At 39.9% G+C, this 16,237-nt stretch overlaps 1 protein-coding gene across 1 annotated transcript in view; it reads right to left on the bottom strand.

The window, feature by feature from the left end:
• Positions 1-7,687, bottom strand: part of TACR1 (tachykinin receptor 1) — a 148,740-nt gene extending 141,053 nt beyond the window's left edge. Inside the window, exon 1 of the mRNA XM_077766219.1 lies at positions 7,299-7,687. Within this exon, the coding sequence (XP_077622345.1) occupies positions 7,299-7,687 (389 nt within the window). The remainder of the gene's footprint in view (positions 1-7,298) is intronic.
• Positions 7,688-16,237: the final 8,550 nt, after the last annotated feature.

The following is a 16,237-nucleotide window of genomic DNA, read 5'->3' as shown; positions in this document are numbered from 1 at the left end:
GAGTGCGAGTATGTAGGCAGATGTCTAAGGCACAGGAATGCAAATTGCATGGGTCTCCAAGCCAGGAGGGAGTAAAGAGTGAGAGGACAATGCTAAAATAAATAGTTTCTAATACTCTTTCAAAGGCAGAAATAGGGGCGCCTGAGTGACTCAGTTAGTTAAGTATTGGACTTCAGCTCAGGTCATTATCTCATGGTTCATGGGTTTGAGCCTCGCGTTGGGCTCTGTGCTGACAGCTAGCTCAAAGCCTGGAGCCTGCTTCGGATTCTGTGTCTCCCTCTCTCTCTGACCCTCCCCTGCTCATGCTCTGTGTCTCTCTCTCAGAAATAAATAAAACATTAAAAATATTTCAAAGGCAGAAATAGAATCTCCATTGCTATTGAGGATTAGATGAGACAATGGATTAGAGAGCATGGAACCATAAAGTATCATTATGAATTTTATTAACACAAAATCTCTCTTCTAGTGTCCAAGTGACAAACACTTATAAATCATTATAATTCCCAGTCAAGTATTCTTGAAATTAATTTAAAAAATACAAACTCCACATTGTTTGTTCTGTACTTTGTTGTTTCTTTTCTCCTTCTGTCCTCCTTATTCCACTCCTTCCTTCTCTGCCTTTTCTTTATTTTACAAGTAAGTCTTTCAAATATTCCCAAGGACAGTTCTTCCCTCTGTCTCCAGACTCCCTCAGCATGGTATTAATTATATTGGGTTATAATGGTATTCATGATTTTATCATCCCCAAAGACTGAGAGCACAAGGGCAAATGTAAGTTTTACTGCTTCAGAACTTGGTATATGGTAGGTGTTCAGTAATGGATGGATGGATGGATGGATGGATGGATGGATGGATGGATGAGAAAGAGGGCATTCCCCTCATTGCCATCTAATTTTATTCTCCTTATCATATTCTGCTAATACTATTTTCATAGCTACCAATGTTCTTTAATGACCAAAACCAATGTCCTCATCAGCCTTGGATTCTAATGACACTGATGAACAGAACCAACCACAAGTCACCTCTCTTAAGCTTTGTCACTCCACATATCCTGATTTCTCCACTACCTCTCTGCTTCTTCCATCACCACTCTCTCCCTCGCCCCACCCCCATGCTTGATTCTCATGAATCTTTGGCCTCTTTGTCTCTTCTCTGGAAATGTGTATAAATAAAAGAGATGTTCTTACTTTCAAATTCCAGTAAGCCATCTGTTTGGAAAAGTCCTAAATCCACATTTCCATCCCTGGCTTCTGAGTCTGTAGTCCCATATCTGAAGTTGCTTGTTGGGCATTTCCAACTAATTGTTACATTTTCACATCAAATCCAACAAAAATTGTATTCATCTTCTTCCTGCTAACCTCTCCATTCATTCTCTGATTTACTTGTGAACTCACTTCAATTAAGTCAGGCAGTCTGTCTCCCCAAATATTTTGCAACTTTTTGCCTCTATACTTTTGCCAAACAGTTTCTTTTACCTGGAAGGTCACCTTTCTTTATCATTCTCTCTAAAAAATTCTATCTAATCTTCAAGGTGCAAGTCAATGACCACTTTTTGAAGTCTTCCTTAATCATCACTGATGGCCATAATGTCTCCCTCTTCTCTCATATTGAATTTGTCTGTACAATCATATAAAACGTATTCTAACACCTTATGTTGTAGCTATCTCTAAATCAGTTCTGTTTGCCTCAACATGTAGCATAAGGCCCTTGAAGGAAGACATGAGACCTTGAGTTAGGAAACATCACCGCACCTGGTGGCATTATCCATCAAAGGACTGAAGATCTTTGTCCAGATTTAACTGAGTGTTTCTACCTCAGGATCATCATTCATTTCCTAATTTGACATCAGTAATAGTAACCAAGTCTTGTGCATTTACATTGAGAATTACTCTTCACTTTCCTTCAATTAAACCTATATTTCTGCCAGTTTTTTTTTTTTTTAAACCAAAGTCCTTGACCATTTAGGATCTTGGGAGCTCCCATGAGTAGGGACAGGATGTGACCAGTGTGGCAGGACAGCTCCAGAGAGTAGATGGGCATTGAATTTCTCCAGAAAAGATCCTTTAGCCTAATTAACTCATCCAAGATGTTAACAAGGTCAGCTTTGATCCATGTCAACTCAGATATTTGAGGTCCTGGAATTGAAGAGATAGGGTCAGTTGTGATGGATAAGCTTCTAGTGAATGACCATTCTCAGTAACACAGAGATGCTTGGTCATGGGTTGTAAGGTTCATCTGAATTAGTGCAAAGGATTCTAAAATCTATGTCTGACCTCTGGGCAGTGAAGAATTGACCTGAGATATACAATGGGGTCCAAGTCTAGCCAACAAGGTGGGGTTCAAGGACAGACTACAGGTCTGGTAGAGACCTGGGAAGCAGGCTATTTAAACTTGTAGCTGAGTGTGACTGGAAGAGTAGGACAGACACCACAGAACCATCACAAGTTTTTATGCATGTCTTTGCTTTTGATTCATCTTTTACTCTGCAGAGTGCTCATGCCTTCTTTTGCCTTCAACCATTTCCCCTATCTGGGCAACTGTATTTTTGGTCCTGATCATATGTCGTATTGTTCAGAGACCATCATAATTTAGATGCTTCCTTTCACTCAAACACAACATCCAGAACCAGTCTGAGGAGTGAGAAACCTTTTCCTTTCAACTCGCTGAAATTACACCTGCCCCTTGCAGGTAGAGAAGCAGTGTTACCAGCCCAGTGCTTTGGTGAGCTTCCTGTTACTGTGTGTTTATTTCCCAGTCAGGTTGCCTTTTGCCTCTACAGTCTCTCTTGTGGGGCTTAGGAACTGGCCTCCCTCCTCCCTTCTTAATGCTGTGCTGTAGTACCTGAACCAACAAACATCATGGGTTTCTGCAAAATGATGGTGTCCCTTCTCAGTGTCCCCCAAGTTCCAATTTTATGAAATATCACACATTCCTTTTAATTTTTCTATAGGGAAACTTTTTTCTTTTTAAATTTTTATTTAAATTCAGGCAAAACTGTCAACAATAGTCAAATTACGGAAAGAACCCAAATGTCCATTGACTGATGAATGGATAAAAAAGATGTAGTATATTTATTTATTTATTTATTTTTTTTTTTTAATAGTTTATTGTCAAATTAGTTTCCACATAACACTCAGTGCTCATCCCCAAAGTGTCCTCCTCCATGCCCATCCCCCCCTCCCCCCACATCCATCAGTCCTCAGTTTTTGTCAGCATTCAAAAGTCTCTCATGGTTTGCTTCTCTCCCTTTCCCCCACCATTTCCGCCCTTCTTCTCCCCCTTGTTCCTCCGTCAAGTTCCTCCTAATCCTCCTGTACGTGCAAACATATGATGTAGTATATTTATATACAATAGAATATTACTTGGTGATCAAAAAGAATGAAATCTTGCCATTTGCAACAACGTGGATGGAACTAGAGTTTATTATGCTAAGTGGAATAAGTCAATAATAGGGAAAATTTTTTAAATTTCATTTTAAGGGGGAAAAATTATAGTTTCAAAAAGTAAAATCCCTGATGTGTTTTGGAGTTTAATTAGCATTAGGCCTGATCTTATTTAGGTATATTTGTCTCTGCGACTCTTTTATTCTATATAATCATTGCCTTCAATTAGTAAGTATTCTTTCTTCAGAAGAAAACTCTCTCTCTCTCTCTCTCTTTCTTTCTCTCCTTCCCTCTCCCTCTTCTCTCCTTCCTCCCTTCCCTCTCTGTCTTATACCCCATTCTATGGAAAGATATCAGAAAATAAATTAGTACTACAATATATAGCTAAAGAGTTTTTTCCCCTCTCTATATACATTTTGGTTCTAGAAGGAAATTTGGCAAAGTTTACCAAGACACTGAACTAGCAATTCCATATCAAGGAGTTTATTTTGAGGAGAGAACAAGGAATGCTCTCAAAGATTTAAGTCTAGGATACTTGTAATTATTAAAAATGGAAACAGTGTACATCTTAAAATAGGGAAATGGTAAAATAAATGATTATAGCCATTCAATATAATGCATCCATTTTTAATAGATTAAAAATCCTATTTTGCAAACTATTTCATGAAATGGAAAATGCACATGAGATGTTAAGGAATGAAACAAAAAGAGCAACTACTGAAACTCTTTTTATTATGATCCAAAATTTTATCCTTAAAAATGGGAGTAACTATGTGGCATAAATAACACAGATAGAAAAAGCCAGTATAAGCTAGCATTCTAGAATTTTAACAGGTTTATTGTCAGTAGTGGGATGGTAGATAATTTTTACATTTTCTTTACAATTTTATGTATTTTCTAAATGTTCTTTTGGGAAGATGTATTATTTTGTTCATTCATTCACTTATTTAACAAATGTGTAGTGACGGTTCAGTGCATAGCACTCTGCCTTGTCGTGAGGAGATAAAGTAAACAAGACAGAACAGACCTGTTCCTTGCTTTGCGTAGAGTTTATAATCCCTTCAAAGTAGGAGAAAAGGGTTTTTTTTTTTTCTTTTCTTAATTCATTTCATTTGACCCAGTAATTCCACTTCTGGGAATCTATCCTAAGGAAATAATCAAGAAAGCAAAACAAAATAATCATATAGAAATGTTTATTAGTGTATTAACCATAAAGCAAAAATATTTAGAAATCACCTAAACACCCAACAGTAGGAGGATGGTTAAAGTAATAATAGCACATTCATATATTGGAATAAGATTATGTTACTGAAAACTTTTTAATAATATGGGAAAATGTTATTAATGTTTTCCATTACTATCAGTGGAAAAAAGTAAGCTGCAAAATTATACAGAATCTGACCTCAGTTATGCAGTGTAATAGTCATAAAAGAGAAATTAAAATGTTAATAGGTGTTATTTTTGTATGGTGATGTAATGGTTGATTTGTACTTTTGTGTATGTGTTCTTCATATTTCCCGACGTTTTGCAATGAAAAGGTTTAATTCTATAATAAGGAAACCCATATTGCTTTTGTTTTTTAAGACTTGACTCAAATTATCTGTTAAAAACTCAAGGAACATACAAAAAGATAATTAAAGTTTGCACTGCCTTGGTGGAGAAAGGAGAGATAATTAATATGCTGACAGCTTACAGACCCTTTCCTTTCTAAAACATTCTTGGGAGAGAATGGATGACCATGCATGCAGTGGACCTACCTTCACTGTACTCATGAGGCTGAGCAAAGAAAATTAGAACAAGCACTTGAAGGGCTTGGGGACAGAGCCCTGGAGCATAATCCCAAACTCTACCTTGAATTCTAACCTTGAGCATGATGTTGATAATCTCCCCGGGCTGAATCTGAACATTAGGGACTTGGGGGTATTTCTTGCTCCTGTCATTTTCCTCAGCTCGGTTACCAGGGCTCCTTTGACCTCACTAAGCAGCTGTCATGCAGTGGCAGGGTCCTGTCTATGGTTTGCCTCAAAAGAACAATGGAGCCTGAGATGCCAAGGTCAAGGCAGCTAAAATCTGTCTTCCTACCCAATCCAGTGTGAAGACTTGGACTCTGACTTCTGCCCCTAGACTTCTAAGTTCATAGGGAAAGAACACAGTTGTGGAACATGTCATTTCTCGGTAAGCCGAAGCAAGAGAGCTGTCTGCTGATGCTCCGGAGCACACTGACTGACAGATCTTCCTTGAGCTCACACAAGGCCCAAGTGCATTTAAAATACCAACTTTCCCTCTAATTTAAAGTTCATCAAGGCTGAATGAAATCACACGAGGCTTCACTGCACCTATATTCATTCATATGTCATGCTATGGGTTTTCTAAATTTAAGAGGTCTGCTGGGCAGTTAAAGGAGCAAGTCAGTGCAGAAAGATTTATGGGCATACTTCACTTTCAACAAAGTTAGTATCTGAACACTAAAGTAGCATAAAAGATAAATTTACAAAAGAGCTCATTTCACTGCCACTTTGAGTAATTGGTTTACCTTCTACATTTAGAATATAAATTGATTCATCACAACCTGTCTTACACACAATGTACCAAACACACAGAGTTGCATAAAGGAGATGTACATGGAACTTAGAAACCAGCATTTGGACACCACTTCAAAAGCTGATTTCTTACATTTCTCTGATTTTAAAATGTTCATTGACTACAGAAGCTGAAAAAGACCTCAAATCAATTGCAAATCATGAACAATCTTTATGCTAAAATAATTTAGTGGTTTGGGAATTTTAGGGGGGATTTATCTCCTAGGTCCTTCTTTCGGTTTCTCATAATTCATTGATCTCAGTAAGGCCATCCAAAGAACCCATTTTAAAATCATAATGGCAGGTGTTTTAAATATACTTCCCCATCCCAGGTAAGCATTGAATATTTGTGCACACATAGGTAAACACATTACAGGCCTATAACACAAAAATGTCACTACAGAGGAAGATGTGCTCTACTAATGGATTTTCCATCCTGCCACCTGAGGAGCCATTCATTCCAGAACGCTAGCCCTAGTGTTTGAAAATGCCAACATTTTCCTTTTCAATCAGCTTCTGAAACCCTAGTTGGGTGCAGGAAAGAGTTTTCAATTGCCTTTGCCAAGCACGTTTCTCTGTGGATACAGGTTAAAAACATTGACCTTACATGACAAGAGAAATTTAGAAAAACTCCTGGGTAAGCTCTCTGGGTCCTTATTTGTGGAGTTCCTGACGAACAGTCTAGCTGCATCTCATTGCTGAATGAGAGCTCCAAGCAGCATAGATGGAGCTGAATTAGAATCCTGAGTATTTTATGATTCTAATGAAATGTTCTTCCCATAGATATAATATTGGAGAGCTGAGGTGGGAGCAGAAAGTCCCTGAATCTTCAGGAAAAAGTGAAAAATGAGAAATTTTTCCTAGGCACACTTAAAACTGGAAGAGACCAAGAGGCTGCCCAGGAGAATAGTAGGCTTGCAGGGATTTACAAAGCCCTAGGCAAGGGCCAGCACTTGGTCAAGGCCAGGGTAGACTCTTCAGGCTTTCAGAGTAAATGAGAGGAAGAATATACAGAAAGAAACAAAGCAGTAGTTGAAAGGAACCTATCAAGAAGATGAGTGCCAAAGGGGTGAAGAAAATAGGATTAAATGAAGGAAAAAGGAGATGTATGAAGAAAGGAAGACTCACAATGAGTGAAAAGAGGGACAAAAGGAAAGAGAATATAGAAAAGAAAATGATGAGATAAGATCAACAACTGATTCAACTAGCTGTCAACAATAACCGCAGGGTCCAGGTGACCAGTCTCCACTGAACCAGGCACAGTGCAACCCAGAAGCTCACAGCAATGCCAACTGGTATGGACAATTTCTCCCTTTTCCAAAAAGGGCAAGCTCACCTATCGAAGGCCACAGCCGTCATGGAGTAGATGCTGGCGAAGACAGCAGCGATGGGGAAGAAGTTGTGGAACTTGCAGTAGAACAGGCCATAATACCATTCGTTGTGGACAGCATAGGTGAAGTTCACCACCGTGTTGAACGCAGCCATAGATGCCTCTGCGAAAGCCAGGTTCACCAGGAAATAGTTCGTCACTGTCCTCATTCGCTTGTGGGCCAGGATGATCCACATCACCACCACGTTGCCCACAACGGAGGTCACAACGATGACCGTATAGGCAGCTGCCCAAAGGACAATTTGCCAGGCCGGCTGCACGAACTGGTTGGGCTCCGAAGTGTTGGTGGAGATGTTTGGGAAGAGATCTGAGTCAACCTGGAGAACGTTATCCATTCCTCTGCTAGGCGGTTAAGCCCTCTTCTTTGCACACACCCTGTCTTTGCAGCAGGTCCTGAGGCTGACGCCTGGGGTCAGGGTCCTGCTTAACCAAGACAGGAGGGCTGCAAGCTCTTTCTGGGCAGAACTCTTTCCTTGCAAGCAGAAGAGTTGGCACTCAGAGGATAAACGCTTTCCGATGCGCTGTCTGTCTGCTCCTCGTAGCTCTGAATTCCTCCACTTTCAAGCTTCAGGAAGCATTTGAGTTCAAAAATCCGGAGATAGCGTCTCTCCTGCGTGGGACTAGGAAAAGGAAGGAAATCCCACGGACCACTGTTCCAGGAAGCAGGAGACCCTCGCCTTTCTGCACCTGCTGCTATTTGCAACTCCTATTCCCCTGCTTGCAGCTGGAAATGCAAAGCCCTGTTCTGCAGGAGGACTGGGGGCAAAAGGGGGTGTTCGTCACAACGCGACGTGTAAAAGTTCTGAGGATTCTGGGGCCCCGTGTCTGGCTGGAGATTTTTCCTTTGCTTTCGCTGCGCTGCTGCTGCTGCTGGCGCCGCCGCCGCCGCCGCCGCCGCCGCAGCGGCGGTCCGCAGCTTCACAGGCGCCTCTTTGGCTCGGGTCCTGCTCGGCTCGGGAGTTAGCAGAACCTCGGCAGGCTGCGTGCAAGGTTTTTATAACCCTCTTCAGAGACGTCACCGGCAAGGGGCAGTACCTGGGCTGCGTAGTCGCCAGTCCCGGTGCGCAGCGCAGCAGCTGAACCAGCTGTTGGCAACTGTCTCACTCCACCAACGCAGCCACCACGCCTTTTGCTGCTACCTGCTGTGGGAGTCTTTAAGCCGGAGGTGGGTGGGGGGACGCACTCCGCGAGGGGGCGCTAGGTAGCCTCGGAGTAATTGCGCCAAACGGAGTCTGCAGCTGGAACTAGAGAAAAGAAGGATTTGCGAAAGAGCTGTAGTGATGGACAAACAACTTCCAGGGAGAGCAGCCCGGAGCGCTGCGACAGCTCTGCAGAGGCGCCTGCCTGTGGCTGTCGGAGTCGGGCGAGTGTGGTGGCGGCGTGCCAGCGCTGCGCTCCGGGCCTCCCTCCAGCCCGAGTGCACCAGGGCTCTCTCTGTCGGCTACCTAGAAGGAAGAGGCAACGATGCCCAGTTCCAGGTGTCCGGGAAAACAACTTTTCTGAGAACGTGTTTAGGAGATATCCCCAAATAACGTAGTTCCTTTCTCTGGGTAGGCCGCTTCCCCTGAGGAAGCAGTGATAGACTTTACGCTTTGGGAACACCTTCCCCGGCTCTCTGGTGGTTTGGCCCCTCGGTCCATGAAAAGCTCCAGCTGAGTTCTACAGATGAGCCCCAGCACAGGCAACAGGGACTGGGCTGGGCTCCCTGCGAAGCTTAGTGAGCCCAGGAGCCACCTATAAGCAGTGTGTGTCGTCCAAGACGCGCCTCTCTGGGCTCTCTGCCAGCACCCACTGCGGCCTCGCGTCCATCGCCTAGCAGCCTCTGTCTCAGCGCCTCCCCGGCCTGCTGGCCAGAGCCGAACCGGGTGGCGTCGGGGGGGGGGGCTCCTTCCCTTACCCCCCTCAGGTTTGCAAAGGGACTGGAGGGACACGTCTGTCTTCCCTCTCTCCCCACCTCCAGCCTGCCTTCGGCGGGCTTCAAGGCTTCATCTGTCAGTCCAAGGCCATTTCAAAAGACTGAGCTGGAGTCAGGCGTTGGGAAGAGGTGGGAGAGACTCTCCAGGGAGTGCGAAGTCATTTGAAGAAGCCGAGATGGCATGAGGTTCGGAGCGCGGTCCAGCCAGAGTGCCTAGGAGACACGGTTCCGCGGGGAATCGAATCTTCCGAGGCTTTCTGGGGGCTACTACCCCTCCGCCTACCGTCGCTCCCTCCCCCTTTTCCTGCGGGGCACTCAGAACCCTGCGACGCTTCGGAGGATGGGTAGCGGTGCTCCGCGTAGAGGCTCGGGATGGCGCAAGCCTGCACTCTCCCGGGAGCGGCGTTTACGCACCAGTCCTGCCCGGTTGCGCGCCTCACCTTCGAGCGAGCAAAGTATTTGGCAAGAAGCGTTTTTAAGGCTTGGAAATTTATTGTAGCGATTTATGCCGGGCTGAAGTCGGATCCATTCACGGGGCGAGGTTGGGGGGGTGGGGCGAGCGATGTGGAGGAATCTGCTAGTTCACTTTGATTTTGTTGAAGCCTGGAATGTCAGCGTTTATATGAACCACACCTTGCACTGCCTGGTCCTACAGGCACCCCTAAACCCGAAGAGAAAACCAATTTAGCCAATAGATTGTGAGTGGAAATGATGTGTCGCTTCTAGGCTGAAGCATAGGAGAGAGAGATAGAGAGTCAGAGTAAGAGATTTCTCCATGTAGTCTCTTCTGCCAAGTCCCAAATGATGCAGCCACAAGAAGACAAGTCTTGATTACCTTGAATTCCCAAGTGACTATAACCCAGGACACTGGCCAGTCATTTTGGACATGTAGCATGAGTAGGAAATAAATTTTCTTGTATTAAGGAACTAGGATTTGGGATTAATTTGTTACTCACCATGATCTAACTTATCCTGAATAATATAGGAATAAAATATTCTGATATCTGGTAATTCAGGTTCATCTGGATGCTCATTTCATGCTTAAAATCCATTTGGAACATCACATTTAAATTTTAATATTTTAAATTCAATTTAAAAATTAAACAGAATAAGCTGCATCAGCATCCTAATTAGAATTGTCTGGAATTTATCCAATTTTGACAAAACTGACTTTTTTTATATTAATTTTTTAAATCCAAGAATATGGTATGCCTTTCCATTTATTCAAGTCCTATTTATGCCTTTCAAAAAAAGATATTGTAATTTTGGTTAAAATAGATCCAATCTTTTGGTTAAATTTCTTTCCATATATTCTGTAGATTTTGTTTTTTTTTTTAATGTTTTATTTATTCCAGAGAGAGAGAGCGAGACAGCGTGAGCAAGGAAGGGTCAGAGAGAGAGGGAGACACAGACTCTGAAATAGGCTCCAGGGTCTGAGCTGGCTGTCAGCACAGAGCCCGACGCGGGGCTCGAACCCACGAACCGCGAGATCATGACCTGAGCCGAAGTCTGTCACTTAACTGACTGAGCCACCCAGGCGCCCCTTGTTTCTGTTTTAAATGAAATACTTTTTCCTTTTCTATCCTAGATCAAAGAAAACCCATTGACTTCTGTGTATATGTGTTTGTGTGTAGGTATCCTAGTCATTTTACTAAATTTCTTGTTTATTCTAGTGCTTTTTATTTGAGTTCCTTATATTTTCAATCACATCATTAGCATATTCTTGTCTCACTGAATTTCCTTTACCTTCTAGAACAATGTTAAATTAAAATTGATGATAGCAGATATTTCTGTATAGTTTCTGAATTTAAATTAAGATGACTTTGAACTTTAACTATTTAAATACAGTAAGATTTGTTGTAAAATTTGCTAAATAGTCTTCTATGTTTAGTTTCCTTCTACTTTATTTTTCCTGGAAGTTTAAATAGGAATATCTTGTAAATTCTTTTATTTTAAATGTCTTTTTCAGGATCATTGTATAATTTTTTTGACTAATTTGTTGACATAATGGATTAAACGAACAGATTTCCCAACACAGACTAAACACAGACTAAGCATTCCTGGCATAAACTCTGCTTGGTCTGAGGCTATATTATTTCTTTGATATATTGCTGAATTCAACTTGCTAATGATTTATTTAACATTTTTATATCTGTTTCTCTAGAGATTGATGTAGAGATTTTTTAAAAGATATTATTAGTGTTATGCATCAAAAAATGGATTGGGAAGCATCTCATCTCTAACTGTGGCAAGAAATTGTAGTCCTGGTCCCCAAATTGCCCAGAAACTAGTAGGAAGTTTAAGTCCTTGGGCCAGCCCAGAACTACTAAACGATAATCTGCATTTTTGTAAGACTTTAGGTATTTGTATGCACATTAAAGTTTGAGGAACTGAAAATAGGTCCATTGTTTTCCAGATTTCTTAACAATAAGAATCTCTTGAGTTGCTTTTTAGTAAACATTATCATGTTCCCCAGAAAATCTCATTTTGTTGATCTGGGTCAGGACTCAGCAATTTGTGTTTTTATCAAGTACCTTGGGTCGGTCTTCTCTTCAAGCACATTTTTAAAAAAAATTTTTTTTTCATGTTTTTATTTATTTCTGAGAGAAAGAGAGAGACAGCGTGAACAGGGGAGGGTCAAAGAGAGAGGGAACTATAGAATCTGAAGCAGGCTCCAGGCTCTGAGCTAGCTGTCAGCACAGAGCCCGACACAGGGCTCGAACCCACGAATCATGAGATAATAACCTGAGCTGAAGTCAGATGCCCAACCGACTGAGCCACCCAGGCGCCCCCAAGCAAGTTTTGTAAATATGTTGGCCTTTTACTTTAAACAGCATGAAACTAGATGAGTCCTTTCTTCATCTCAAGGAAATTTTCAGCTAGCATTTTTTTTTTTTTTTTTGTAATTATTACTTCTTCTCCATCAGTCCTTTTTTCTCCTTTGGAGGCTGTCATTGTTGTAATTCTAGGTCTCCTAGATCCATCCTCTGAATGTTTTAAAAATTATTCCTGCCCCCATTCTCAGATTTGAGTATCCAGGTTCTTCTGTTTTGGCTCTTTCTCCAGGTTCAGATGCTGATCTCCCAGCAAAGTCCTGCCTGCCCAGTTGAACTGTTCTCTTAGCCCAACCCCCACAGAGCCCTACCCCAAGACTCACTTATGTCCAGCTGTCCTTAAGGCTTGAAACCATGTGGCTGATTGGAGAGGACATTGGAATTGGCTGGGAAAGGGAGGGCAGCTACGTTCAGGTCCCCATGAGTCAGTCCTCTGGTCTCCTGAAGCCACTGATGTGGCTGCATCCCCATCTTCCTCCACAGTGTGCATGAGTTATTGCCATTAGCCACTGGCTCCCGTCCTCAGCCATCTTTTTACAAGACAAACTGGTGTGCATTATATCTCTTGGATATTAGATTGTTAGTTCTCTGAGGGCAAGAGCCACGTTATTCAACTATTTATTTGCTATAAGTCCCTTCTATACAGTGCATGATCAATACCCATGTTGGATTGAATTGCTTGACAATGGTTGAACTTAGAAAGATGATGGGAGGCAGGGAGGCAGCAACAGATTAGGATTCATCAAACTGAATCTTCCAAACACAAAACAACAATAAACATTAATAATAATAACAGGAAGCAGGGCGAGAAGGAAGAGGGTAGCTGGCTCTTAAACATTGTTTACTATGGGCCAGGAACAACTGTTCTAAGTGCTTAATATATAGTCACTCTGTTTGCCAATGCCTTTAGCTTTAGCTCTCTGAATCACTTTGTTTTATTTGTGCCTCCATATATATTGTAGCATATAGCATTGGTTTTGAGTTTCTTTTCATGAGCCAGTGTAAAAATCATTTTCTTTTAAGTGAATTAAACCTATTCACATTTAATGATATGACTGATATGTTTAGTCAATTCTGTTATATTATTTTATGTTATATTCCTGAGCATGTATTTTTTACATTTGTAGGCAATTGTATATGTTATATTTATGGTCTGTTTGCTTTAAAAAATGACTGTGTTACTTACAAAGATTTTGTGTGTGTGTTTTTCCAGTAGCTAGCTTATACTAATACCTTTTATAATGCTCTTAGCCTCTTTTGGTTCATATGGGCTTCTATTATTATATGGTTTATCAGCTTTAAATGACATTGTAAGTCTTCACCTATTACCTAAGTAGTGATCTATGAGTCTTTCTTATTCAAGGGAGCCATACTAACCTGTTGTTTTTGTAGGTCAAATATGGCTGATTATCAGCAATGCATATGGCTTAATCTGTTAATACTTTACCCTTTTTATTTTTTGCCTTCTCCCATTTAGGAAAGTTGTTATTATTTCTACTTTGACAAAGTATTTAACATTTACCCATTATTCTTTCACAGGTGTTTTCACTTTTTGTTTTGATCTTAGATCTATAATGAAATACATTCAATGGTCACCATCAGTCTTTTTGCTGAAACTTCTACATTGATCTTTAGGTTGAAAGAAGCTCATTCTGTAGTGAATTCTTCAGAAAGAGGTCATAGGTAGAGTTTTGCATTTTTAAGACTGTTTTCTGTAGCCGTCACACTAGAAGTCTAGCTTTAGCGTGTATGTATATTAAATAAATGCTAAAAATGACACATACTCCTTGGCATCTTTTATAGACTTCTATGATTTTACAGACACAAAATTTTCATAGGGCTTTGTATACCTCTCATTTCATAAAGAAAATCACTATTTTCTGTTACTGGAGAGTATTTTCAGATCTGTTAAGTTGTTTTATTTAAGTATTTCTGTTCTATTACTGGAGAATATTTTAGGAGAAAAGTTAAAGACCATCTAGTATTTGAAATGAAAATGTGTATCATTATTTATCCTTCAATGAAATAAAATTTCATTGAAGTATGTATCTATTCAGAAAAGGACACACGTTATAAGTGCAAAATTCAATAAATCAAAGAAAGTAAACATATCTCTGTATACACAACCTGGGGTGGGGGGGATATTCTATTACCAGAATGACAGAAACCCCTTTATACCCTCTCAGTCATCTCCAAAGGTAACCGCACGTTAGCTTCTAAAACTGTGGATTCAATTAGCATGTTTTTGAATTTTAAATTAATGGAATTATGCTTGTCTAGCTTCTTTCACTCCACATTACAATTGTGAGATTTATTAATGTTCTTTGTAACAGGGGTTCATTTTTATTGCCATATGACATTTCATTGTTTGAAAACACCAGTTTATTCATTTACTGTTGATGGACACTTGATTAGTTTTTGTTTCTGGCAATGAGAACAACATCACTATTTTTTAAGCACATGTTCATGCAGTTTTGCTGGCAATATGCCTAGGAATCCAATTACTGGGTCACAGGTTTGCATATGCTCAGCTTTAGTAGATATTTACAAACATATAGTTGCTTGTAACAACTACACTCCCATAGCAACACACATGGGTTTTCCAGCTGCTCTACGTCCTTGCAAATAAATGGTATTTATTGTCTTCTTAATCTCTGCATTCTGAGAGGTGGGTTATGCATGATGGGTAACCTACTGTGGCTTTAGTTTGTGTTTTACTCATGAATGAAAGAATGTGATGGAGCACCCTTTCATACAGTTTTTGGAAAGTGTCCATTCCGATTGCTCAATTAAAAAAAAAATTAGTTTCTTTCTTTTACTGATTTGTAAGAGCTTCTTATGTGAAATAGGTCCTTTGTCAGTTATGTGCATTGCAAATCTTCTTATATTCTGTAATTTGCCTTTGTCTTTTAATGTCCAAAAATTCCCAAAATTAATGTATCCCAATTTATCACCTTTCCCCCCATTTTAGCCAATGTTTTTTTGTGCTTTAAGAAATCTTTGCTTACCCCCAAGATCATGACAATGTTCTTATGTTATCTTCCATTAACTTGATTGCTTTAACTCTTACATCTAAATCTATAAGCTACTTGGAATTGATTAATATGAATGGTATGAACTAGAAGGTTAAGATTAATTTTCATCTTCATCGATATTCAATTGTCCTAGAACAGTTTATCTAAAAGAATGTTCCTTCTCATTGTCTTCAATGGCACCTCTGCCATAAATCAAGTAATTCTGTATGTGAAGGCCTATTTTTGGATTCTCTATTTTGTTCAATTGGCCTTATGAATATCCTTACCCCAGCATCACTTAGATCTATAATAAGCTGTCTTGTATCTAGCAGTATAAGTTCTCAAATTTTCTTTTCTTCAAAGTTGCATTGGCTCTTCCTAGCCTCTTGCATTTGCACGTAAACTTTGGAATTTATCAGTTTTTACCAAAAAACAACTCTGCTGCAATTTAAATTGGGATTATTTTGAATCTCTAGATTAATTTGGAAAGGATTTATATCTTTATGATATTGAACATTGCAAACCAAGAATTTAGTATATCTCTACTTATTTAGATCTTCTTATTGTTTCTCAATTAAGTTTTATAATTTCCAGTTGGGAGGTTACACATCTTTCATTGGCTTATATTGCTAGATGTTTGATCATTCTGATGTTGTCATAAGTGGTGATTTTTCAAATTTTACNCTAAATATATCCATCAGATCCATCTGGTCCAATGTGTCTTTCAAGTCCGTTATTTCTTTAGTGATTTTCTCAAATTTTACTTTCTAAATAGTATATATATATATAATTGTATATATACTATATAGATATACAATTGATCTTTGTACTTTTATTTTATATTTATAACTCTGATAAATTCATTCACTAATTCTTAGGGTTTAATTTTAGATTCCTCTGGAATTTCTATGTATACAGTCACTGAAAGGAATAAAGACAATTTTATTCTGTCAGGTTTAGCTTCATATATTTTGACATGGCTATATTATTAGGTGCATACAAGTTTAAGATAGATAGTATATATTTCTGTTAAATTCACCCTTTTGTCATTATGAAATACACCCCTTCATCTTCATGAACATTTCCTTCCTTTGAGTCTACATTGTCTGATATAGGTATTGC

The sequence above is a fragment of the Crocuta crocuta genome, unplaced genomic scaffold (genome assembly GCF_008692635.1).
Source record: "Crocuta crocuta isolate KB4526 unplaced genomic scaffold, BGI_CrCroc_1.0 scaffold113, whole genome shotgun sequence".
NCBI lineage: Eukaryota > Metazoa > Chordata > Mammalia > Carnivora > Hyaenidae > Crocuta > Crocuta crocuta.
Note: the sequence above shows the minus strand (reverse complement) of the source record. Positions and strands in the feature narration are given on the sequence as shown.